Source organism: Leptidea sinapis, chromosome 45 (genome assembly GCF_905404315.1).
Source record: "Leptidea sinapis chromosome 45, ilLepSina1.1, whole genome shotgun sequence".
In the NCBI taxonomy this organism is placed as follows: domain Eukaryota; kingdom Metazoa; phylum Arthropoda; class Insecta; order Lepidoptera; family Pieridae; genus Leptidea; species Leptidea sinapis.
This window is the reverse complement of record NC_066309.1, coordinates 2,425,959-2,451,730: the sequence shown is the minus strand read 5'-3', so window position 1 is coordinate 2,451,730 and position 25,772 is coordinate 2,425,959. Positions and strand designations below refer to the sequence as shown.

The 25,772-nt window shown below is 33.2% G+C and overlaps 1 protein-coding gene across 3 annotated transcripts in view; it reads right to left on the bottom strand.

Annotated features, from left to right (window-relative positions):
- LOC126977450 (MDS1 and EVI1 complex locus protein EVI1-A-like) overlaps positions 1 to 25,772 on the bottom strand; it is a 197,658-nt gene that overhangs the window by 38,919 nt on the left and 132,967 nt on the right. For all 3 annotated transcript variants that reach the window (XM_050826246.1, XM_050826247.1, XM_050826248.1), the window contains one exon: positions 20,477 to 20,913. In XM_050826246.1, coding sequence (XP_050682203.1) covers positions 20,477 to 20,913 — 437 coding nt within the window. The remainder of the gene's footprint in view (positions 1 to 20,476; positions 20,914 to 25,772) is intronic.

The window sequence follows — 25,772 nt, the reverse complement described above, 5'->3', positions numbered from 1 at the left end:
CGTTTTTTGCCTATTGTTTGAACCTAGTCTTCACAATATGGAAAGTATAAAAAAGCATTTGCTCCATCCCCAAAGGCTCTCCTTAACACAAGTAATATTTCATTAATATTTCGTTACAATGTTTGTTTCATTGCTTTGTTTTTATTTTAATTTTTTTTTTCTATACCAATTTATGTAGCATATGTGTTTTTCTTTTACTAGAATAGTAATATCTCTCAGTAACAATGTGTAATTCATGAGATAAATAAAGTTTCTGAAAACATCGATATCAGCCACATCCCTACGGCTGAAGAGCGGTGGCACGCCACGGTAGCGAAGATCACGCCTCGTTGCACGAATCATACGTCTCGTTTCACAAGATAACAATTTGTGAGCGCAGTTATTTACCCGGAGCACGCCTGCGCCAAATTGGACAACCACTACATATGTGCGAGAGAGTGCGTGGCCCCGTTTTCTCTGGATACATTTAATTAAAACTACCCGCATTTCAATACTCATGTAGTGTTTTGTTAAGCATAAATATTATTCTATTAATAAACTAATGTATCTTGGTTTCGTCCACTCTTCAATACCTAATAATGGTTAAGGTGAGAAGCGATATATAAATATATACCTATATGCTATATATATTGTTGAATTATTTTCGTAAATGTAATCGCTTTCAGAAGCACTACAAGTGATATGCGAATGGCACTGATTTCGATAAAAATATTAACTAAAACGGTGTCTACAACTCAATATGCAATAATGTAATGTAAATATCTGTTATAATACCTATTAATGTTGACACGTTTACAATAATTCATAAGAATTATTAATTCTCCAATCGAGCGAATGGCAAGAGAATATAATGAGTACCTAAATAAAATACCAGACTTGGACATTGGTGCAGATGGGTTTACAATATTTATAAATAAATGTACTAAAATTTATAAGAAGTAAATGCTGTGGTTTTGTATTAGACTTAATTTTAATTTTAACATAATATTTAGGTAAACTGTAATTTTACTAACATAATATTTAACTTTAAACAAGTTGTATAGTATGGTCGGGAAAGGTAACAGATAATGAAAGATGTGTAACCCTGTAAGTTATCTGTACACTTAGATATATATATTTTTTTATTTTTGTATGAAATTTATGTATTAGTGTGCGATTGTTGGGTTTCCAAATAAATAAATAAAATTATACCGCCTGCCCCGTATTGATAGACATCTCGATTAATTCCATAAAACAAACAATGTACACCCTTGTACCTAACACCCAAATCGATACTTTGGGTCGCCCACTTCTTAATTTCCTTAACAAATATTAAAACGAATCGCTTCCGTGTCGAAGCAACCCTAAAATATCCGCTAAAGTCGAATAAATACCAAGAATGAACCCCTAGTTTTTCTAAAAGCCACATTTCAGTGAGGAGCCTTGTTTCCTTGGCTTGTCTTCACTATCAGCAGGAAAAGTATTACTTCCGCCTATGTCAGCGACGTAAAAGGCGGATTTTTATGTGTATTATAAATACGCGCGGAAATTGATCTAGCTATAGTTTCCGTAATGAACGATAATTATCTAGGTTCTTGTTGTTTTTCTGCTAAGTGTATTGATATTTAGTTTGAGTTAGTTATAAATTTCTCTTTAGTGGTTTTATCGCAATGATAAATAAAATACGCCGTAAGTAATTTGATATAAATAGCTGAATAAGGTTAGGAAACTTTGGAAAAACCGTTGACGTCTCATTCCAGGGTAAATACTAAAGAAAAATGGTATTAAGGATAAGAAAATTATAGAATAGAATTTAAGCTCCAAATCTAGTTAAAAATAGTTTTGAGCTGCTTTTTAAACAACAATAAATTTCATACTCGACTATAAAATTCATTGAAATGGATTTGATTGTGATAAAAAAAAATTAAGGCTTGTGGTATGGCAGATGGTTATGAGCAGTGCAGATTCACAATTCCTATTAAGTGAACTTTCCCGTTTTCCCACTCTAATTTAAAAAAAATCCTACCCTTTAACCACATGTTTTTTTACTAGTCTTAAATTGCGTTACATGTGACTTTGTTATTAAATAAATATTTAAAGTACTAAATTATCGCATGCACAACAGAGGCATTTCAAATTTATAATAATTATAGTCACTTAGACATTTTTCATAGCAGCTATCCAACTTTTACTAAAAAAATTAAAGAATATCTTAAACATTCTTAAAATATGTCCAACCGATAAATTTGATAAATTTTGTTTCATTTGTATTATTGTGGACTTTTTTCGCCTTATGTTTAATTGTATATAAAATCGTTATATTTTGTATTATATTCACTCCTACTTTGTTTATATTTAAGTGGAAACTTTATTGGCTTGTGTAATATAAATTATGTGTCACAATGTGTATATAACTTAAGCTGTTTGTTTTCCAATAAATAAATAAATAAATACATAAATATTGTGCCGTAAATATTTGAGTTCCGCAAGATAACCTCTTCCTATTCTCCAGTCGCTTAAAAATATATTCATAGTAATTCTAACGATCCGAAAATGTCAACATTAATCAATCTAAGAATGTTAGTGTTGTATTCCAAAAACATCGATATAATGAACGCAAAGGTTGCGATCATTGTCACCGCAACCCGAACAAATTATTGAGAAATTAGGATATCATTCACCGGTCACGTTCCGAACATTAAAACGAAGACAAAACGGCCTAATTCCTGTCGCGACAAAACCTACACGAACTGGTATCATTGCGCAAAAAAACTCACGATTATGCGGACAATGGATTAATTACACCCATTTTAGACCTTAATGCCTTTTAATAAGAGCGTAGTTTTATGAGTATAGTCGGGTGTCAATCGATGCTACGTTTATCTTGGTATTAATGGCACCCCATAGATTGGCACAAAGAGCGGCTATCGGCTGTTCATTGAACGGTTAACAATCTGTGCTGTCAATTGTGGATTTTGTGTTGTTTATTGATAAAACTAAATAGAGTAACGGAGAATGTATTGTGTTCCGGTGTAATGAACTTTCTGATGTATATATGTATACATAATTACATTTATTACGTGAATCTATATTATCAGGTCGCTTCTTGAGCATATTGTCTGTAATTTTTCATAAAAGTTCAAAAGCTAACATTTATCTACACAAAAAAAATACAACAAATTAATTAAATCCCTACTAATATTATAAATGCGAATGTAAGTGTGTTTGTAACGCTTTTACGCCGGAGCTACTGAACCGATTTTCATGACATTTGGTCCAGCGATAGACTAGAGCTTGGGAAAGGACATCGGCTACAATTTATCCCGGAAAAATTCATGGTTCCCGCGACCCAATAGTAGGATAAGTTTGTCTTAGCAATCTTCAAGATTCATATAATATATTGGGAACGGGAGCGAAAACGGGAACCGGAGCTGGAATAGGACATGAGATAATCTTCAATTCCAAACTTGCTTATTATTTATATGTTGAATACGCAACGAAGAAAAAACTATTGTGGACAGTTAAAACAATCAGAATCCTAGACTCTCTTTACGTTTGGTCATAAAATTTTTATTGATTATAATTGAGACATGACCTCAGGGCCACCACTAACTATATTATTGTTGTATTTAGTAAAACACTCTAATATTCATGATTTTTTGTCCACAGAAATCATAGAATTTCACGATGACAAAAATAATTTCAAGTAGCAGCCTTATTTCCGTGAGTTGGTTATGATTTAAGTAGAGCGTAGTCATTTAGTTAATGAAACATATTTTAGACATTAAAATCATTAAAGAGAATAATATATCAAATTGGAATACAAAGTCAGCTTTTTCGCTGAGATTTTTTTACGATAAGAGGTGATAAGACAAGGTCCTGTCCGTAACAGTAACGTTCAGGATTCTGATCTGTGCGACATCACAATTGCGCTCTTAATTTGAGACAAGATGTTGTCTCTAATAATACTTGCACATTACTGTTTCACACATACAATATCCGTCTGTATAACGAATATGAATAAATGAATGAAAACACTTTATTACATTAAAAGAAATATTAAAATTTCTACTTATCGCTTAAAGCGAACTTATCGCTTTATTATATTATAGTCATCGAATAATTTCTAGAACGAAAAATGAAACAGTAATCAGGGCAAATAAGTTAAATAAATTAATTGCAATTTAATAATTTCATCAAAAACTTACGGTCTATTACAATACGTTCTAAATCAGTGAACGCATATGTTTTATATACGTTCAGTGTTCTGAATTCATTCGTAAATCGATTTGACTGTCAGTATGTGAACCAATGAAATTATGAATGACTGACTCAAAAAAATATAAATTTTTGAGGTTATATTTACTGTAACACAAAAGTAACAGGATGAAGTTGGTTTCTAAAATTTTCCTACTTTTGCGACATTCGTTTTTTTTTTGGTTTCTTCGCCTAGGTTCATTAGGATAGGCAAAGGGTTCAAGCCCATACAACCGTATTCGTTATATAATAAGACTTACTATTGACTTATTTATAAAAATTATCATGTATACTAATAATACTTACATATAATTCACATAAAATGCAAACCAAAATAGCAACAGATTCCATTCTAACAACCGAAAAAACGAAGCTCACATCTGTACGTGATAAAACGGATTAGCCAGGAGATTACCAGACAAAAAAAAATAAGGATTTCAGTGACAAAGACACCGACGAGTCGTCACGGTGACAATTGCTGTATCCACAATTACACGCTCGGTATTGAGTCCTTCTGTTATTGCTACCGTTTTTTACACATATAGAAATTAGATCAGTGGGGTGAACTTGGGTTGTATTTTAATTAAGTAGTAATATTTTACGCATAGAATAGTTTAGTCTTAGTAATTTTTGGATTGTGTAAGTGATGTAGAAATTGTATGTTGTTCCAAAATGGCCAAAGGTTTTGTACGTATATATAAAAATGTATTGCTGTTCGTTAGTCTCGCTAAAACTCGTAAACGGCTGGACCGATTAGGCTAATTTTGGTCTTGAACTATTTGTGGAAGTCCAGAGAAGGTTTAAAGGTTTAAATAAATATGAAAATGCTCGGAATTAAATAAAAACAACAATTTTGTTTTTCCTTTGATGTAAGTATCCCCTGTCGTTCAGAAATGAAATTGAAAGAATGAGTAGTTTAAAATAAATAACGAATTTTTTTAATTTTTATATCTTTCTTACTTTCTCAGGTGGTAAAAAATAAACTTAATTTTAGCTAACACAGACAGTTCTGCTGTGAAACAATTTCATTTCAACAACAGGGTGCATATTTTATTGAATTCTTGATGTTATGATATACTATTGACAAACTCATAAAAAACATTATTTTATTTATTATATACAGAACAAATAAATCAGATAACGTTGGAGTAACGTTTGATCTCTACATCTTTCTGATTGGTCGTGCACATATCAATAATTGAGTTTTCAGTGCCTTAATGAGTCCATTTCATACGTGTACATTTTTGAATTATTACAGAACTAAATGATTTCTTGATCTCCATAGAGTTCCACAACATTCATTGACATTTGGAACAACTCATTGTTATATTAGGTATGATAACTGACCCACTTTGCAGTAATTATATTTTAACCCCAAATTAAGTATAGTAAAACCTGTAATATGGGTGGGTGCCAGAAACGATATCTTTAACTCAATATACATCATAATATTACAATATACGCATATACAGCCATGACTTAAAAATGCATTCATAGGAATCCCACAAGCGATTGCGCATACCAGGACTTGAACTCGGGCCCTAAGCTTACTAGTCTCTACACCAGTGCCCTTAGAAATCGTCAAAGTATAGCCCCACGCGTAGATTCAAAAAACATGATCTCACAGGTAGAAGGTACGGGGAGGGGGTAATGTGTAATCAATTTAGTAGCAACAATCAAAGTAGCATTTGTAAACCTGTTCATTAACGGCGCTGACCGCTCAAGATTCACGCCGGGGCAACGACTAAATAAAAAAAAAAGCAAAAAATAATGGGATTGCATAAATATATTACGATTAGCCATTACAATATAGTTTGTTCTCTACTCTTAAAATTAAGCATTACCCAGAAGACTCAAGTTTGCGCGTTTACCACTAAAAAAACCCATTTGCCATATCACCGCTCTTCAACAACACTTCCCTTAAAGCCTCGCCTAGTATCAGAATACTGTGTCTCGAAATCTCGAGCGATTGCCAATTCCGTGGCCATCTGAAGGGCAAAGCCAAATTGGCTTCGAAGAAGCTGGGCGTCATTAATAGAGCACGGCAATACTTCAAGCCGGCCCACATTCTAGCGCTCTACAAAGCGCAGGTCCGGCCACACATGGAGTATTGCTGTCATCTCTGGTCTGGCGCACCCCAGTATCAGCTCGATCCATTTGACCGCGTGGAACGCAGAGCAGCTCGAATTGTCGGGGACCTAGTGCTCAGTGAACGGCTGGATCACTTGGCGTTGCGTAGAGACGTCGCTTCATTGTGTGTCTTCTACCGCATTTATTACGGGGAGTGTTCCGAAGAGCTGTTTCACCTGATTCCTGCCGCCGAATTCCAACTTCGCACGACACGCTACAAGTTAGGATATCATCCCCACCATCTGGATGTGTGGCGGTCCTCCACAGTGCGGTTTTGAAGGAGCTTTCTTCCTCGCACTACAAAGCTGTGGAATGAGCTTCCTTGTGCGGTGTTTCCGGGACGATACGACATGGGTACCTTCAAAAAAAGCGCATACAAAGGCCTTAAAGACCGGCAACGCTCTTGTGGTTCCTCTGGTTTTGCAAGAGAATGTGGGCGGCGGTGATCACTTAACACCAGGTGACCCGTACGCTCGTTTGTCCTCCTATTCCATAAAAAAAACATCCTATACCCAAAAAACAAACGACATCTACAAATAATTTTAAATATTATTATTAATTTTCGATGTTATATCACCACAAGACATATGTTTACAAACACAAAATGCCATAAACCAAAACTAGAATACGCGGTGTTTCGAATAATTCGTTCCAACAAAAACATTATGACATTCGATCGAAACAATAAACATAAGTTATTTAAAAACAAATCACTCTAGCACTGCGTCAAAGTTGGCCTCTTGGCATCCCACGCCTCAACAACCGCCTCTGAAGCGCATTCTGTATAAACAACACTTAACCTAACCCAATAACCGTTGCATATATCACATTGCTTTCGGGGTAACGTTATTTTGTCTACAAGCAACCGTAACCAGAACATCTTGAGCTTTTACGTCGATCGCGACTCGGAATATGTTCAAAATAGGTTGCGAGCAGGGAGTTCAAGAAACAGTGGTTAGTTGGTTACATTGTGGTCGGAACGTGCCGTGGCTTCGACTCACTACGCTATTATTGTTCTGGCCAGCTCAGATGAAATATTGCTCTACTGGCGCGCAATGTTTTGCGAACGAAAAATATTTGTGAAAATAAGAAACCCGACGTGACTCGTGTAAATGCGGCAATAAGTTTTATTGTACCACGAATATGATATGCAGCTTTTCTTAATTTAACACCGCAGTGATACATAACTCTTTTTGATATTAATATTCGCAAGTTTTTTGTTTTTGTTGTTCGGTTGGGATAAGGGTGTTTAACTTCATTTTATGTTGATCCAAATCAATTTTCATGATTTGGTGGCGGTAGAATATTAGATATGGACTTAGTGGGCGAGGATCGAACCGGGGGCATTTTGATAAGTGTCAACGGTTCTACCCATAGAGTCACCGACGCTAGATTTTTAAACTCATATGTACATTAATTCAACGCTTTTAAAAATCTGCAACGATCCTGTAAATCCGCTGTTGTTAAATATAGAGATATAGGTATGCTCGTTTGTCCTCGTCTATCATAAAAATATTCATAAAATGACATTACTGTAAAACAACAACTATCCTATTACTAATAATAAAAAAAGCGATTACATACAAGTTTGAAAGTTATTCAGATATTTTTTGATTTAATTAAAAGTATTCTTATGTGATTGACTTGATAAGTAAACTGCGATAAATTTTACGAAAAATCTATACGTTTCACCGTTCTAGTGTTCTTCTCCGCAACACAACTAGTTTTTCCACGCCACTTCACCTAGATAGAATTCAATTGATAAAATTGTAGTATAGTATAATTATGTAGTTATTTTATGTGCCATCAATACATTTCGTCTGAGGTATATAAATTCCAATTTTCAAAGCAAATCTATTGTTTATAATAAAATACACGTAAGACTTACTATTGTTTACAATTAAACATATTTCCCATAACACTTGTAGTTGCGTCGGAAATCGAGATAAACCGTTTTTTAACCTTAAACACCCCCCCTTTTCTACTTCCCGATCTCAGATCGCCCGTGATTCATTTTTCCCATCTTTTTTGTTATATTCTCTTCCTTTTCCAATGGGTTTTAGCCAACAATTTTTTTTTATTTCAAATATATCGACCCTGGTCTATATGGGATCGTTTCGTTTGGTATTCATAAGAATTATACATTCTAAACACTAGATAAGATTAAATTCTGATCAGACTGAAATCAATATTTCAATTAAAAATAAACAATTATAAAAACGAAACGTATCGACACCAATTTAACCAATTTTCTCCAATGTTTTGCGAAGATCACCCCAAATATAGATATGTTATGAATTCAAATGACGCGAGGGGAGTCTCATACAATGATCCCTCGTATCGAGAAGATAAATTTCTATCACGCCTGGAGATTAGCTGCTATTGTACTACGGTGTAAGATTAACTGATAAGTGTCTTGTTAATAATAATGTTTGGATAACATTTGAAGGGAAGCACCCCATCCCGGTGTACGAATAGGTGCGCACTTAACGATCAGATTTGTCAAAAATAAATAAAACAATTAATTTTACTTTTTAACGTTAGTTATTAGGTTTTAACAAGCCCGATTTCAGGCAGTGATTTCATGCAAAGAAAGCATACATCAAAAGGTTGTATAAGTGATTTTTTCTTTGAGATAAAATGAAGAGTTAAGCATATCTTTATATAATAATAATAATATTATATTACTAATATTATAAAGCTGCAGTGTTTGTTTGTTTGTTTGTTTGAACGCGCTAATCTCTGGTACTACTGGTCCGATTTGAATGATTCTTTCAGTGTTGGGTAATCCATTTATCGAGGAAGGCTATTGGCTATGTTTTTTTTGTCAAAATTAGGGATCCGTAATAAAATTGCTATTTTGTAACACAAGGTGTAAAATCGAAAAACTATTTTTGCGTGCGCTGCAAAAACTATTGACAATAGAACAAAATGATGTACAGGCTATAATATAGGCAATATTTTATTACTTATAAAACTATCGCGTGAATTATACTTTATATGGCAAAACAACGTTTGCCGGGTCAGCTAGTTATATAATAAATTTTATTCCCTGTTAATACTAATACAGTGTCACTCAGGTTTCTTGATTGAACCCAAAATTTTGAGGAACAATTACTGTTAACACAAGCACTGATACTTTAATGTGAATTTCATATTTTAAGGGTTATTGTTGCGTTGTTGGGCTTAGCTAAAATGTATGCTATTTCGTCCAACTTCATGTAGAAAAGTGATACACGCTATAAAGAGCAGTAAAGGCTCAGAACACACACTACAGTATAATTAATGAATGAAAACGGATAAATGAATATTTTGAATTTTCAAAATAAAATTATTTGGTTTTTTTTACCATTTCTCCGAATTAAGTTGATTATTTACGCCCAAAGATTCTTTGAAATTACTATTGCGATATGGAAGTTTCGACGCTTAAACTTTCAACGTGCATTCTTTTTTTTTTCTTTTTCGGTGATTATACAAGGGTAGATATATATATAACATTTCATTTTAAACGAAAACCGTTTATCAGGGTAGTAATCGTAATACCCATACGGTACTGATGCTGAAAGTTTTTTTTTAATTTAAAATTTTATAGGCTGATATAATTCGAATTGTGTTAGAAAGTTGTTTTCAACGTAAGCGAAAATATTTTGAAAATACAAACATAATCTAGCGATTTTATTTATCACGTGGCTTAGGGTATTAACACCTTTAATTGCTATGAATTAAAATACATTCAATGAATAAAGTCAACCTTATTAACAATTCAAATACCGTGACACTTAGCAACAATTGAATTCTGATTTAGACAATGATAGTCAAATTTCAATATTCTCAAAGTTGAGTACTGAATTTTCACCGAGATGTTATTAAAATAAAACTGGCAACATAGTTCTTATTTAAATAAAATACTTTTTAAAGGATTAAAACGCATGTTACTGAATTTTTACATTAGGATTTTATTATCATTTATGTATACCGACGTTGCTGGATGATGTTTTCATGGTGACTGTGATAATAATAAAAATGTTATGTTTCGCAAAAACTGTAGAAAGATAGTTACAATTTAACTCTTTAATTAATAATTCTCTAATTTAATTCTTTAAAAAATAATTTATTTAAATAATAAATAACTTGCGTTAATCAAAGAAATACAACATTCCTACTTAAAAATTTCAGTTTTTTTTACTATTTCTATATTAAGTAGGGAATGTAACAAATAATTTTATATTATTAATGATCATTCATTATTTTTTATTATATATTGCCTTGGACAATTAATGTGATGAATAAATAGATTTATATTTTATAGAATTTAAACTTATTATTAGTTTTAACTAATTAACATCTTAATTAACAGGTTTTTAATATTTCAAAAACAAAATTTTCATATATTAACGGATTATGATAAAAAACATGTAGCCTGCTACCAAAAAATCCCGCATTTTAGATAAACTTCTTTTCTTTAACCTAACAAAGCTGGGCCAAGGTTTAACTTCACCCCGAGGCTGTTACCTGTAAATATTTGCCTTCATGATCTACCAGTACAGAAGCAGTTTCTCAAACCTGAGACATACTATTTCCAATGGAGTGATTTTAAATCCTGTTTTGAATAAAAATATTTAAATTTAATTAGTCGGTATATACAGCCGTAAAGCCATATCACGGCGTATAAAGAAAAAAAAAACTCAATATTAGTCTCAACTGAACGCAGATCACAACAAAATGCCATCTGCGTCTGAAAGCAGATATCACCGGGATCGCTAAAATATTGTCAATGCTCGCAACAAATACAATAACAGAAATATTATAACATTCGAACTATACAATGAGTTGTCAGCCGCCTACCATAATGAAGATGTAATAGGGACGCTAATCCTTCACCGAAGGGGGTGGCTGCGTCAAAAGATGTCACTGAATGTCAAATATGACAGATATTTTGACAGTAATGCAACGGATTCGAAGCGCGGATTTATATTTACTCTTTACAATTAACGCTTATGAATTTTAATAAAAACTTGATTGATTTGCAGTTGGTGTGAGTAATTTAAAAGTTAATGCTTCGTCTATTTTGAATTGCAAAGTTCAATAAAATAGCGGGGATACCTACGTTGTACAAAGTAAGGTAAATGCTTTAAATTAATATATTTAATTGGTCATATAGAGTATCACAGTTTTACAAATCAAAATGGCTTCTGTGAATTATCGTGATGTTCCATCTTGAAATATAACAATAGGTGCCAACTAAAATAAATAATAAGAAAAACTATTCTATAAAGTAGGGATTTCTTTTTATTATTAATACACAATTTTATATAAAATGATTTGTTAGGGCGAAAATTAACTCTGTGAAAAAAAACGATTTTAAACTAATCACAGCTTGAATAAACAGAATTTATCAGATCTCATGACCTGATTGCTTATTCATATAAAATATTTGAACACACTCGGAATAATTCTTTCAAATACCTTGGACGTGTTTTTTTTTTATTAATTTTTACCGTTTTTTTAAGTCTTTTCTGGCTTGCTCATTATCTAGCATGTTATATTAACCTATTATTTAATCATCACTTAATTTAACTGTATTTGTAATATTATGTTAGTACCTATTAGTAATTTTAGTTTGTTGGTAGAATGTGTTATATTAACTGTAAAATTCAGTAATTAATTTTCATTACATAATAAGTAATAGAAATATTTTTACGAAACTGTAACAGTAAAAAACCGATGTTCCTTACCTAAAAATTCAAAATAAATGATCAAATATTTACTGAAGCTAAAAGCATATGATCGATATAAAATAATTTATACGCCAACGCAGTCGTTCGGAAACAAAATACGAACGGAAATCCATAAAACATTCATAACCAATTCCCTTTGTCACATCCACAGAAAATGGCAGTGGTAAAGTACAACTTTGACACAAACTCCAATAATAATTAACGAAACACATTACTTGCCAATCTCATTTCAATTTCTTGTACACCCCTAAAAATAATATCCCTTAAGTGTAAAAATTATAATTTTTGATTGACATTTGCCGATCAAAATCGCATTGTATTAAACAGGTTTCGTAAATTCATATTCATAATTGTGCGAGGGACGAATTGATTCTCATGGACTATCTATATTTCAATATCAATTTGTACGTCTGTGAGTCTCGGTGAGATAATCTGGCAATACCATGGGTATCACTTGGATTTTATGTTAATTGAAATATAGCTGTTTTAAAATCTAACGTTTAACGGGTTTAACGTAAATAAATACATTTACTACCGTTATTATGTATCTATTGCTGTAAAAAATTAACTATAAGGTCTCAGGACTGTTTTAATATATCGCAATTACTTATATCATTTTATCTTTTTAGTTTGTCCCTTACTATGAATTTTTTAAGAATTAGAAAATTGAAGAAGAAGAAAAGATATAACAGGGAATAGTCAATGATACTCTATGGAATATTAATAAATGTACGTTAATCTTAATAATTAATATGTTTATAAACTCTACAAATTCTACTAAAATCCATCTAATTTCAAGTTTGCCCTCAACTTTTAAGAGTTGTGGGAATTTTATACAAATTGCAAGCAAAAAAACATTTCAACAAACGCCTCTAATAGCTTCAATAGGCAGAGATGAGTTTTGAGAGATTTCGTGACAATTTTAACGAAGTATAAAAACTTGCCAATCAAGTTTTTATTTTTTAAGGTGCGGTAGCATCCGTCATTGTTCAATTTACCGTTACTTTGCAATTTTTTGCTTTAAAATGTGTAAAATGTTGAAAAAACTGTTGACGGGGGTCACGCCAAACCAAAATTAAAGTTTATTCGCAGTCAACCTTTTATTGCACTTTGACACGGGATCTTCGTAAAAGATTTCTTTGATTACCCGGATATGTTTTTTGTGTGACATTTTATTGAGATATCGTAATCTGTGAAATGGTGGTTAGATGGGTGCTTGTCTACACATCAAACAAAAGCATAACCCCTTCGTTTACCCAGACATGTGAACTTTTGAATTTATTTCAATCCTTGTCGAATAACTTATTGAATTGTTCATGTTTCCATTTTAAAATATCGATTCCGTACCCGAATAACTAACGGGAACCCTTATTAGTAAGACTCTACTTCCTAAGACAGCTGAAAAGGTGATAGAGTATGAATTAAAATATATTTTGGAATGCATATTTATTAAATACTAAAAACATTAATTACAGACTAAAAGATTATCTATTACAAAAATTATAGCAGCTAAGAGAATTTGAACCTACTAAGTCATATTTATAAGTTTAAATATTTATTCGTTTTTCTGTCTTTTAATATATTTTCACTGTTGTTCATTTAATTTATAGCATAAGTTGTGAGTTGTGACGTATTATTAAGTGTTATTAGCATTAGTTGTTAACCTTTGTGGTTTTTTTAGATGCTAAGTTGACCTAGTTTTATATCGGTATACGTAATATGATAAATAAAAACAAAAAAAAATAGTTTTGGTAATAAACGTTCTGTTTTATTTTTGTAACCATGCGTTGTTTTATGTGTGTGTCAAATAAAAAATATATTTATTATTATTATATATTTTAACTGCTTCTCTAACAACAATAAGGACCAAGATAGTGAATTCCAAAATACCACCGTTAGTAATTAAAAGATATTCTTATATATATAATATATATATAAGATTCATGTATCAATCTAAGAATCGTCACCTTTTTGCTCAATAGTGATTTTCATTAGTATTACACTAGAAATAAGGGATTGCTTGTAACTAATTCTAGTAGGCTTCATAAGATACATAATAGCTTTAAGGGTAAATGTATATACTTCTATAATAAAGTCCCAGCCACTGTTCAGGCACTATCTATAAATAAATTTAAATGTTTTATAAAAAAATGGCTCTGTTGTAAATCCTATTACTCCACTGCTGAATATCTAAATGATTGGACAGCCTGGGACTAGATTGTGATTATTTTATAGCGATAGAAATGACTGTACAATATTGTATATTTTTATTTAAATAAACGCCCAAAGAATGCTGGGAGAGTTTCTTGCGCCGCTTCTTCACTCTCAGAGCGTCATTTGTTTCCGAAGCGCAAGTAGTATCTAGTATATTAGAAATTACATAAAAAAAAATTCAAAAGGAATCAATTTTGAGAAAATAAACGCCTTTTATGCCGTTTTAGATACTAAGATAGGAAAATTAATTGAAGTAGGCGTTACTTTGCGGAAATCCATAATTATACAAATGATTTGAGTTTTCTTTAGTGTTAATTCCGCCAATATTTGTCTTTAAGCAATTCGACACGTGTCTCGCCTCTACACGAGGCATCCTCAGAACGTGTTGTCTCGCCAAAATCTGGCAGGAGACTGAGTCAGTCTCGTGCCTAATAAAACTCAAATCATTTGTATACTAAGGCATAAAGGCATTTATTTTCTCAAAATTGATTCCTTTAGAATTCTTTTTGATGTCATTTCTTATACTACTAGATACTACTACCGCTTCGGAAACAAATGGCGCTCTGAGAGAGAAGAAGCGGCGCAAGAAACTCTCCCAGCATTTTTTTTTGCGCTCTTTTCAATAAAAATATCCAATATTGTACAGTCATTTCTATTGCTATAAAATATAAAACCTTATGAAGCCTACTAGAATAAGTTACAAGCAATCCCTTATTTCTAGAGTTATAAGAATGAAAATCACTATTAAGAGCAAAAAGGTGACGATTTTTGTAAACATTAAATTTTCATTAATGTACTGACAATGAACAGTCATAATATTTATTTCTTTAAATTTTTCTTTGAGAGACTGTCTATAACCAAGCTGATATATAGCACGAACAGCTCTCTTTTGCAGTGCAAACACTATATCAATGTCAGCAGCATGACCCTATAGTAATATACCGTACGTCATGATGCTGTGAAAATAACTAAAGTACACTAATCTAGCGGTCGCAACATTCGTGTACTCTCTTATCTTTCTAACTGCATTTGCCGCACAGCTGAGTTTATCTGCTAGATGGGTAATATGTGGACCCCACTGAAGAATAAAGCGTGAAGAAAAAGATAGGATAAAGCGACGCTGGAATGTACTCGTTACCCTAGAGTAAGTACCAAATCAATATAGTTGTATTAGAATGCTGAATGATCCGAGACGTGTTTGTCGAGTAAATGTGCCAATTGCAATGTCATTACGTGGAGTTGGCGTCAGTTTCGCTGACCGCATTGTTTCCACTCAGTGGACTACGAGTCTTTGATGCCTCACCCTACAAAGCTTTGACACAATCACACGAATGGGTCGCTGTAATTGCTGTAACCACCACAATTACATAATTGTATTCAATTCATGTTTGTTATCAACAGACGAGAATTGGGCTCACTTGATAGTGGACAACGCCGCTTATTAAAAAACATCAGTAACAACATTCTATCGATCAAGTTTTTAAAGTTAAAGTTGAAACTTGATTGAGATTGAGACACACAAAAACTTACTCTAATTGAAGTTACTGAGAAGTATAATAGAAGAACTGGTATTTAAGTAGTGATGAGAAAATATTTTATTAAATTTGCTTTTTTTTCATATTTTATGAAATAATTCTGACATTAAATTAAATCAATGCGCACTAAAAAAATCACCAAAATGACTCATAAAATAACTATGCCTAAATTCACAAATATGTTTTTTTTATTTTTTTTATGTGTTTGTATTATTGTATGTATGTATTGTATTGTATTGTCTTTGTATTAGGTAATCCAAGAAGTGAGGGTTATCACTTTAAAAAAAACATAACATATTGTTTTCACAAAAAAAAGGCAAATAGTTTCTCAGACTGTTTTTCTGTATGTCTTCTGGATTAGACATTCGCCATACCGTCCCAGTTAAAAGAACACATTGAATTACACACTAAATTCACATTAAATTGTAACTGTCTTTATGAACATTAAGTATATGTTTAATAGAAACTAATACTAGAATTAGTAAAAACCTAAGTTAGACTTGTTATTTCAAATACAAGTAACATATAACTAGAATTAGTTGCTGTGCGATTTTTTTTTATGAAAATAAGGGACTAGACGAGCAGGACATTCAGCTGATGGTAATTGATACGCCCTACCCATTACAATGCAGTGCCGCTCAGGATTCTTTAAAAGCCCAAAAATTCTGAGCAGCACTACACTTGCGCTCTTCACCTTGAGACATAAGATGTTTAGTCTCATTTGCCCAGTAATTTCACTAGCTACGGCGTCCTTCAGACCGAAATACAGTAATGTTTACACATTACTGTTTCATGGTAGAAATAGGCGCCACCCATAATCTAGCCGGCTTCCTGTGCAAAGGATCCACCCACTGGTATATTTGACGAACGTCTTAACTTTTAAAAATGGAAACTTCTTTCTAGTGAGTTCCATAGATATTCATGACATGTCAAAAATTCAAATTTAGAACAATAATATCAGATTTAATGTTGTGATCTCTGATTGTGCTGATATGGGTTCAGCGAAATAAATAATAGAACGGATTCTCAGCACATTGAAGCATATTATCCGATAAGGACCGGAAGCAGATTCGCGCATCGCCGCGTCACAATGTCTGAGGTTTGACTGCAATGTGACACTCAATATCGTACTTAATGTATCAAATATCATCATTCAATGTAAGCAACAAAGACAGATAGATCGCTCAGTTTTAATACTTTATTGAAGTGAACACATCTTTAGGCTGAGCACTCATTTTCTGGGTATTCAATGAGAATTACCCGTCACGCTACTGATTGTTCGGATACAGTCAGCTCGATTCAATTAAGGAAGATTAGCTGGGTGAGCATATTTGTTCGTATTCGTTCGTAACCTCGCTGTGATAAGGTTTTGACATCTTCATCTTAAGCAAAGGAGGAAAGGATATCTGCCAGTGAAAATTATATCAATATAGAACCATTTCGTTCTAAATCAAATTTAAAAAAAAATGCTTTTAATTACAAACATGCTTTAATTTAATTTATAAGTATAGGTGGACTAGCTAAGCCTTTTTGGGTTTTTCAAGAATCCTGAGCGGCACTACATTGTAGTGGGCAGGGCGTATTTATTATACAAATTATTGTTATGTTTTATTAAAACACATGTAGATATAAACATTAGGTATACTATAAGTTTATTCTAAAAGAGAAAACATAATTCAGATACAAAAAGGTCGAAACTCGATATTTTTGCCAAATAATATTGGCATAATCCAGGAATCCGCACACACAATTGATATCCGCTTCCTATGCACAGATAACATGTACCACGCCCTTCCCGCGATTCACAGGAGCTTTCAGACATTATTCATTGACTATCATTCTATCTATCAATGCAACTGGATTTCTGAGAAATATATCATACCGATGATAATTTGCAAAGTGGAACTACTGATATTAATATTTATAACAATAATTAAAACTTGAGTGAGCAAGGATGCGATCTTTTTCTTATATACCCTAACTATAGTATTTATCGTCAATACAACTCGAAAATCGTAGTGGAAATCTAGTTTATATAAATTCCTTAATAAGTTTAAACTATTAAGATCTTAATAATTAATTAAAATCTTAATATGACCTTACCGTAATTTTTAACGACTATTTGTCCAAATATATATTTTCTCTCTCTTTTTTCTTTTATAATATTACATAACCTAAAGCTAGTTTTAAGATCGCTATTATAGTTATTGTATCTTAATATTTATCTATTTCTGCCAAACATGCTATGCACGCACCCTCATGGAGTTGCAGTCTATCTTTTATTTAGTTGATAGTTTACTTGAAAAAAGGCATAAAAGGCATTTATTTTCTCAAAATTGATTCCTTTAGAATTCTTTTTGATGTCATTTCTGATATCTACTAGATACTACTACGGCTTCGGAAACAAATGGCGCTCTGACAGAGAAGAAGCGCCGCAAGAAACTCTCTCAGCATTTTTTTTGCGCTCTTTTCAATAAAAAATATACAATATTGTACAGTCATTTCTATCGCTATAAAATAATCACATTCCAAGGCTGTCCGATCATTTAGATATTCAGCAGTGGAGTAATAGGATTTACGAAAGAGCAATTTTTTTATAAAACATTTAAATTTATGTAACTAATTTGTTGAAACGATGCAATGAAACACTTAATGCATGCCTCCGCGAACATTCCTGATGCACTGCAATATCACGGCAGCCCCAGTGCGATATTATATTAGGACGTAGAGATAACTATATTATGACATCTGCGTGTAACCAACCCACTGACTACAGATGTAGAAAGATTGGCAGTATGATTTAAAAAGAGTAATCTTACTGACTTCTTACGTCGTGCAAACTTGCGAGCCAGCATGTTAAAGCAAGCAGGCAGTAAAACGTTAATAATCAATATTAATATTGAGTTAATAATTATTCTTTATTTTTAAATCGAACAAAAAAATGTATTTTTCATTAGATAATGGCTTGTCCATCCATCCGAATTTTTATCTGTGTATATAACTGAACAACATATCCGGAAGGCTGAATAAAAAACAAAGTATTAAAAAAAAAATTGATAATTAGTTGTAAATATAGGTAAACCTGTGGTTTATGCAGACATCTTGCAAGGCCTAATTTTTAACAGGAAACAATAGCAGCTATTTTTTATATAATCATTCTGAACTGTTTTAGTTTGGTTTTTTATCACTAGATCAATATTTTCAAATAAGTAAGTGACCTCAAACAAACAAAAACAATACACAACAAAAAATTCTTACGACAGATACATTACAAAATCCAATTAGAACGTAATTAACTGTGACGCGACAAAAACGTCAAAGCGTCAAGTCAAGTGAACAGCTACTTGAAAACATCAATAAAAATCACATTTTACTGCTCACGAGTGACATGTCTACCACCGCATCTAGCTCAACCTCGGCGTTTCAACGTAATTTATTAGTAATGCCCACTTATTGGCTTTTGACACCTAATTCTCACACTCAATATAAGAGTGCTCCTTTCATATCTAAAGAACAGTATATTATCCCTAACGACGAACTGTATCTGGGTAACGCTGAGGCCAGAGGCTTTGTTTAATCAAGATATTTTACATCAAAACAAAACAAAAAAAATTTTGCTGTCGTGGGATGTCTCACAAATAATCATAATTATAAAAATATGTAACAAGTATTAAAAAAAATGTCTGTAGTTGAAAAGGTAATTGTTAATACCAAATCATAATTAAAATAGAATAAATCACACGGATCAATTCTACTACAGAGTTACGAGCGCATGGAACTGTCGGTCATACAATAATTCATCTTGCCTATCGCCACATAAAATTTTATCAATATCGGCTGGGTAACTAAACCGTAAAATCAAATACCTAGAAACTTTCGAATTTCTCGAGTTGGCGGCGCAATATGTTAAACCGTTGACTCTACACTGTACTCTCACCACGGAGACCCCGGTTCAATCGAAGTACCAACGTGTTTCAGTTAAGATTTCTATGAGTGGTAGGCTCCTTTGCATAGGAAGCCGGCTAGATTATGGGTACCACAACGGCTCCAATTTCTGCCATGAAGCAATAATGTGGAAACATTATTGTGTTTCGGTCTGAAGGGCGCCGTAGCTAGTGAAATTACTGGGCAAATGAGCCTTAACATCTTCGCCGCTCAGAATTTTTTGGGTTTTCCAAGAATCCTGAGCGGCACTGCATTGTAATGGGTAGGTCGTATCAATTACCATCAGCTAAACATCCTGCTCGTCTCGTCCCTTATTTTCATTAAAAAAAAACCGACGCTTTTTAAGGTAGGCAACGCTTTTATGGTTCCTCTAGTGATATAAGAGAGTATGATGATGTGATCATATTCCATCAAATAACTCATATGTATTACAAGCTGAGGAATGAGCTTCCGTGCGGTATTTCCAGGATGATAGGCTTTAGGTGCCATTAAAAAAGGGGGCGTATTCCTTTCTAAAAGGCCGGCAATGCTCCTGTAGTAATACCTCTGGCGTTGCAAGAGAATGTGTCCGGCGGTCACCACTTAACATCAGCTGACCCTTACGCTCGTTTCCGTAAAAAAATATATGTTCGTTTGCCAATAAAAAATCTAATGCATTAATAATAAATGCACACTTACCTCCCAGGCAAATCTTCTGTCTAACGGCTGCGTTTCCCATTTCCCATTGAAAGGTCCATATTTCACCCCACTGCAGATATTCGTGCGTGCGAAAATTCCCCCGGACTGAAAGACCAACTCAGCTGGCAAATTGAAGTCACTACATTCAGATTGTATACCATCTTTAGAATCGTCGTCTTTCTCATTTGGAATCTTCATAATGGGATCAAGAAACCCGTGATTCGGTAGAGTTCTTGATAAATAGTTGCGCCCATAATTAACATTCTGGGGGATGTAGGTTTCAGGAATACCGAAGTCAGCTGTTCCCAAATAATCTTTACTGTCTAAGCCAGGTACCATCGTCTCCTGCTTGATGTGAACTAAGGTGGGCGCTGATTCTGATGCTGCAGAGTCGGTGGGACTTGGCGGAGAGCTGCCAGATTCCTGGCTGTCAACTGCTGAAAAAGAAATTTCTATTTTAATTTGACTGAGTCAGTATTTGCCACCGGAAGATTTGCTGAAACAGAGATGACCCTCGGTTTATTTTGCATATTGCAAGTTTTTTTTACAGTCCTTTTTTTATAATAAATGTATGAAATTATTTTACCCTTATTTGATGTTTTAGATGGATGTGGTATAATGGTGATCGTTATTTCGTCTTTTTAACATAAAATAAAAAGCAGGTAAAAAAAATTGACGCTTACAATTTATGTAAGAAATTAGGGTCTACTAACACAGGCAAAATGTTAAAAATTTAGTGGAAAAATTAACTGAACATATCAGTCAGGTAGTATATAGCAAAGAATACTCTTTTAATCAACCTAAAACTTTATAAAACTATACCAAAGAGTTTCAAACCTCTGTTGTTATGTCAGATAAAAATCCAAAATAATTTAAAAAAAATATATTTATATTAATAGTTGGATGGGTAAGTATTATATCAACTTTCGACGATGAATATAATTTGCAATACAGTTTAATTAAAGAACTTAATCGGCACACATCCTACGACGGATCTCCTTTTATTTCAGCCAGAAAAAAAATATAGGAATGCAAGATGCTGGCATTGTCTGATTTCCGCTGCTAACAAAGCGTTTCCGCATGTCTCTTATGTCTGGAAGCATCCCTCCGAATGCAAATCAACAGCGAAGATATGTCTTTGTGTCGATTATAAAAACATTATGAATATTAATGTTGAATGGTCAATTAAATTTTTATGTCACATAAATTTATCTGTAGAAATGTATTTATACGATACAATGTTAGGCATTGATTTATAAATATGTTAATTAAAATTAAATGAATATTTATAGATGACACTTATCTATGATAGCGAATGCATTATTTATTTAGTTTTTGTATTCATAGTTATCTCATCATTTATTATACGAAATAGGAGATTTTTGTTGTATAGAAGTAAAGTAGTAGAAGTATGGTAGTAAAGTAGCAAGTGTTTATTCGAGTCAAGTTTTTTATTGCAATTATTCCAAATGTCTATCCTACTTGGTACACTTTAGCTAAAAGATGTTTTTAGAACAGGAATCATCTTTAGGTACGCTGAGCACTTTATTTTGTGGATATTGAATGAGAGTGAGCTATCATGATCGGCTATCTAACGCTGGCGGATACAGTCGAATAAAGGAGACTCATTCGGTGAACTTAACTGTATTCCGTATTATTAACCATTTCATTGTGTTTTCTCTGTTTCAGTGTTTCTATACAGATATGTTTTTGCCATTCATAAGAACTTAAACCTATTTGACTATTATTTGTGCATTTTAAAGGAAAATACTTCTCGTTTGAATAATAATTATTAGATAGTACTATAATAATAATTACTAATGATCGTAATAAAGTATCTGAGCCTATAATACAACAAAAAGGGTACAATAGCCATTACAAATAATAATGACACATGTATCTACCATTGTAATAGCTGTGTAAAACGGTCATTAAGTAACAAAAAAATATGAAAGATAAATAGCCTACATGGTGTTTAGCGGAGGAAATTCATTGCAAACGACAATGTACGCGTGTCATCCATAAACTATATCCCCCAAGCAAATACAGCTGAAAGAGACACTCAATAAATCATAACCGCCCCATTACTAATAATATAGATGTTAAAACAACCCCTATCTTGTCCATAAGTTTCTTTAGCACGTGGCTATGAAAAAAAAAATCTATTAAAATTAGATGATAAACGCGTTGTAAAGGGTCGAAAGAGGAATGATAACTGCTTAGCATTATAAAGTGCAGTTCCGTTCTACAATGTACAGGATGTGTGTGAATGTCTAAGGAATCCCTTTGATTCCGTTTCGGAAAGAAGTTTATTTCAACTCGGTTGCTATGCCACTTCACCTGTCGCGACTAATTTTTATTAACCTACAGTTCATTTTAATAAAACACTTTTAAAGGATTAAAATGCGTGTAGTTGTAACTGTGTTTTTACATTAGATTTTGCGTAAGAAGAGGACACTGTAAGTAAATGTTGCAAAAAAATATATGTCTCCAACAATTTGGTATTTACTTGCTAGAGGTGGTCCTCTAGGCAACAAATGGCGCTAATACTACAAATACTATCTCGACTCCTGTCAACCGCAGTCCCCCTGAAGACGTGCTCTGAAAAGGTCACGAAACGTTGCGTTTACCAAAAAATGTTTTATTTAAATGTGTAACACTCGCGTTAATAATCAATCTAGAGTCCATTTTGTCCATAGACAATAAAAGAGCGATCGATATTGGTGACGAGCTTAGATACTTTTGGTAGATAATTTTTTTTTTATCGACACGATGTAGGTACCACTGTTTTTTTTTAAATAAATGTACTGAATAACTTTGTCTGGTGCAATAGGTAGAGAGAGCCGTTACTTTCTGCTCAGTACACCCAGTTAGATTCAATATGTCTTCAGTTTTGGAATTCATTTATATTCGACTAATGAAGTTGGCAGAACTCATATGCTCCTTTGTCCATCCTTCCATAAAAAATGTGGTTTGTGCGTTTTGACATCGATTGTTGAATCTTAATTAATTAAACAGCACTTCTATAAATCCTTACGAGATATAGATTTCCTAACAGTATCACATATCCATCGAAGGCCTAAATTAAAATTGATTGTAAAACATTGTATCCAAGCTATGAAAAATAAAACGTCAAATAAGGACAGTGACATCGTAAAATTCGAATTTTAAATTCAAATAAGCCACAGAGTATTGATGTGTTTGAACGTTTGCTTCGTGCACGGACAATGCCGTGGAATCGTCGTTAAATCTATACTTCTCTGCTCTCTGGTGAAATTTGTGACAGATCCTTAATAAGAACATACGTATCTTCAGACTAATGCAAGCTATGGAGTAGATTTTAATATTTTAAAAAGATGATGATAACATGTTCATTAATAAGTCTATTCAGTGTTATGTTTCTATTATTGTTGTTATTTTTTCCGACTTCATCAAATTCTTATAATAGACAAAGAATTTTAATCATTATTGTATTGTAAAAACTTAAGAAAATATTTAAAATTAATGGGTGTCTTAAAAATGGTCAACATTAATATGTGGCAAGCAGTAAATTAAGAGTGACATTACTAATATTTAGTGTGGACTTCGTTTGGTTGTTTCTTATGATCTCTTGAATATAATACCAGTGGGAGGCTCCTTTGCACAGGATGCCGGCTAGGTTATGGGTACCACAACGGCGCCTATTTCTGCCGTGAAGCAGTAATGTGTTAGCATTACTGTGTTTCGGTCAGAGGGCGCCGTAGCTAGTGAAATTACTGGGCAAATGAGACCTAACATTTTATGTCTCAAGGTGACGAGCGCAGTTGAAGTGCCACTCAGAATTTTTAGGGTTTTTCAAGAATCCTGAGCAGCACTGCATTGTAATGGGCATGGCGTATCCACTACCATCAGCTGTACGTCCTGCTCGTCTCGTCCCTTATTTTCATAAAAAAATAATATTTAAACTAACAAGTTGGGAGAACCGCATCGTATTGTCATATATATTACTAGTTTCTGTTAAAAAAAATATTAAATCTTTAACATTAAAATAAGATTATCTAAGAGAATACAACTAAATTGTTTTGAATGAGATCCAATTTAAATATAAATTCCAAATAAATAAGCACAATTTCACGGGTATACCCCACAGATGTCTCTGTTCGGCAACCCTAGCGTACGCCGATTTCACGTGTTAGCTACGGCACTGACAATATGCGCATTTTACGTCCGCGTTAACCACGAGTTCATGGCCCGACTTGTTCCATCATAAAATACTCTTAACACGAACCAAATAATACATTCGCATGTCTATGCAATAAGATTCAAAATTGCCTCGCAGTGCGGTGGTATTGCGTTTGCCTCATCGGACATACGACGCGCTAAGTATTCATTGCGTTCTGTTCGCGGAAACTTAGACTTTCTAATTTTCTACGGTATGAATAATATATGAATATTTTCGTATTGTAGGTGTCTATGATCAAGATTAATTGATGTATATTTCTAGATACAACCGTAATCTATACTAATATTATAAAGCTGCAGTGTTTGTTTGTTTGTTTGTTAGTTTGAACGCGCTAATCTCTGGTACTACTGGTCCGATTTGAATGATTCTTTCAGTGTTGGGTAGTCCATTTATCGAGGAAGGCTATAGGCTATGTTTTTTTTTCAAAATTAGGGATCCGTAATAAAATTGCTATTTTGTAACACAAGGTGTAAAATCGAAAACCTATTTTTGCGTGCGCTGCAAAAACTATTGACAATAGAACAAAATGATGTACAGGCTATAATACAGGCAATATTTTATTACTTATAAAACTATCGCGTGAATTATACTTTATATGGCAAAACAACGTTTGCCTGGTAGCTAGTACTAATATAAATGTACCGTTTGGCCCCACTATTCACATACCATTTAAATTAGGAACATTCTAACATACACATCCTACTTTCGTTGAATTGTTTTTTTTAAATGAAAATAAGGGACGAGCAGGACGTTCAGCTGATGGTAATTGATACGCCCTGCCCATCACAATGCAGTGCCGCTCAGGATTCTTGAGAAACCCCAAAAAATCTGAGTGGCACTAAAATTGCGCTCGTCACCTTGAGACATAAGATGTTAAGTCTCATTTGCCCAGTAATTTCACTAGCTACGGCGCCCTAGACCGAAACACAATAATGTTTACACATTATTGCTTCACGGCAGATATATTCGCCGTTGTGGTACCCATAATCTAGCCGGCATCCTGTCCAAGGGAGCCTCCCACGGGTTTGTATTGAATGAACTGTCACGCTGGACTATGTTATGGTAATTTAGGAA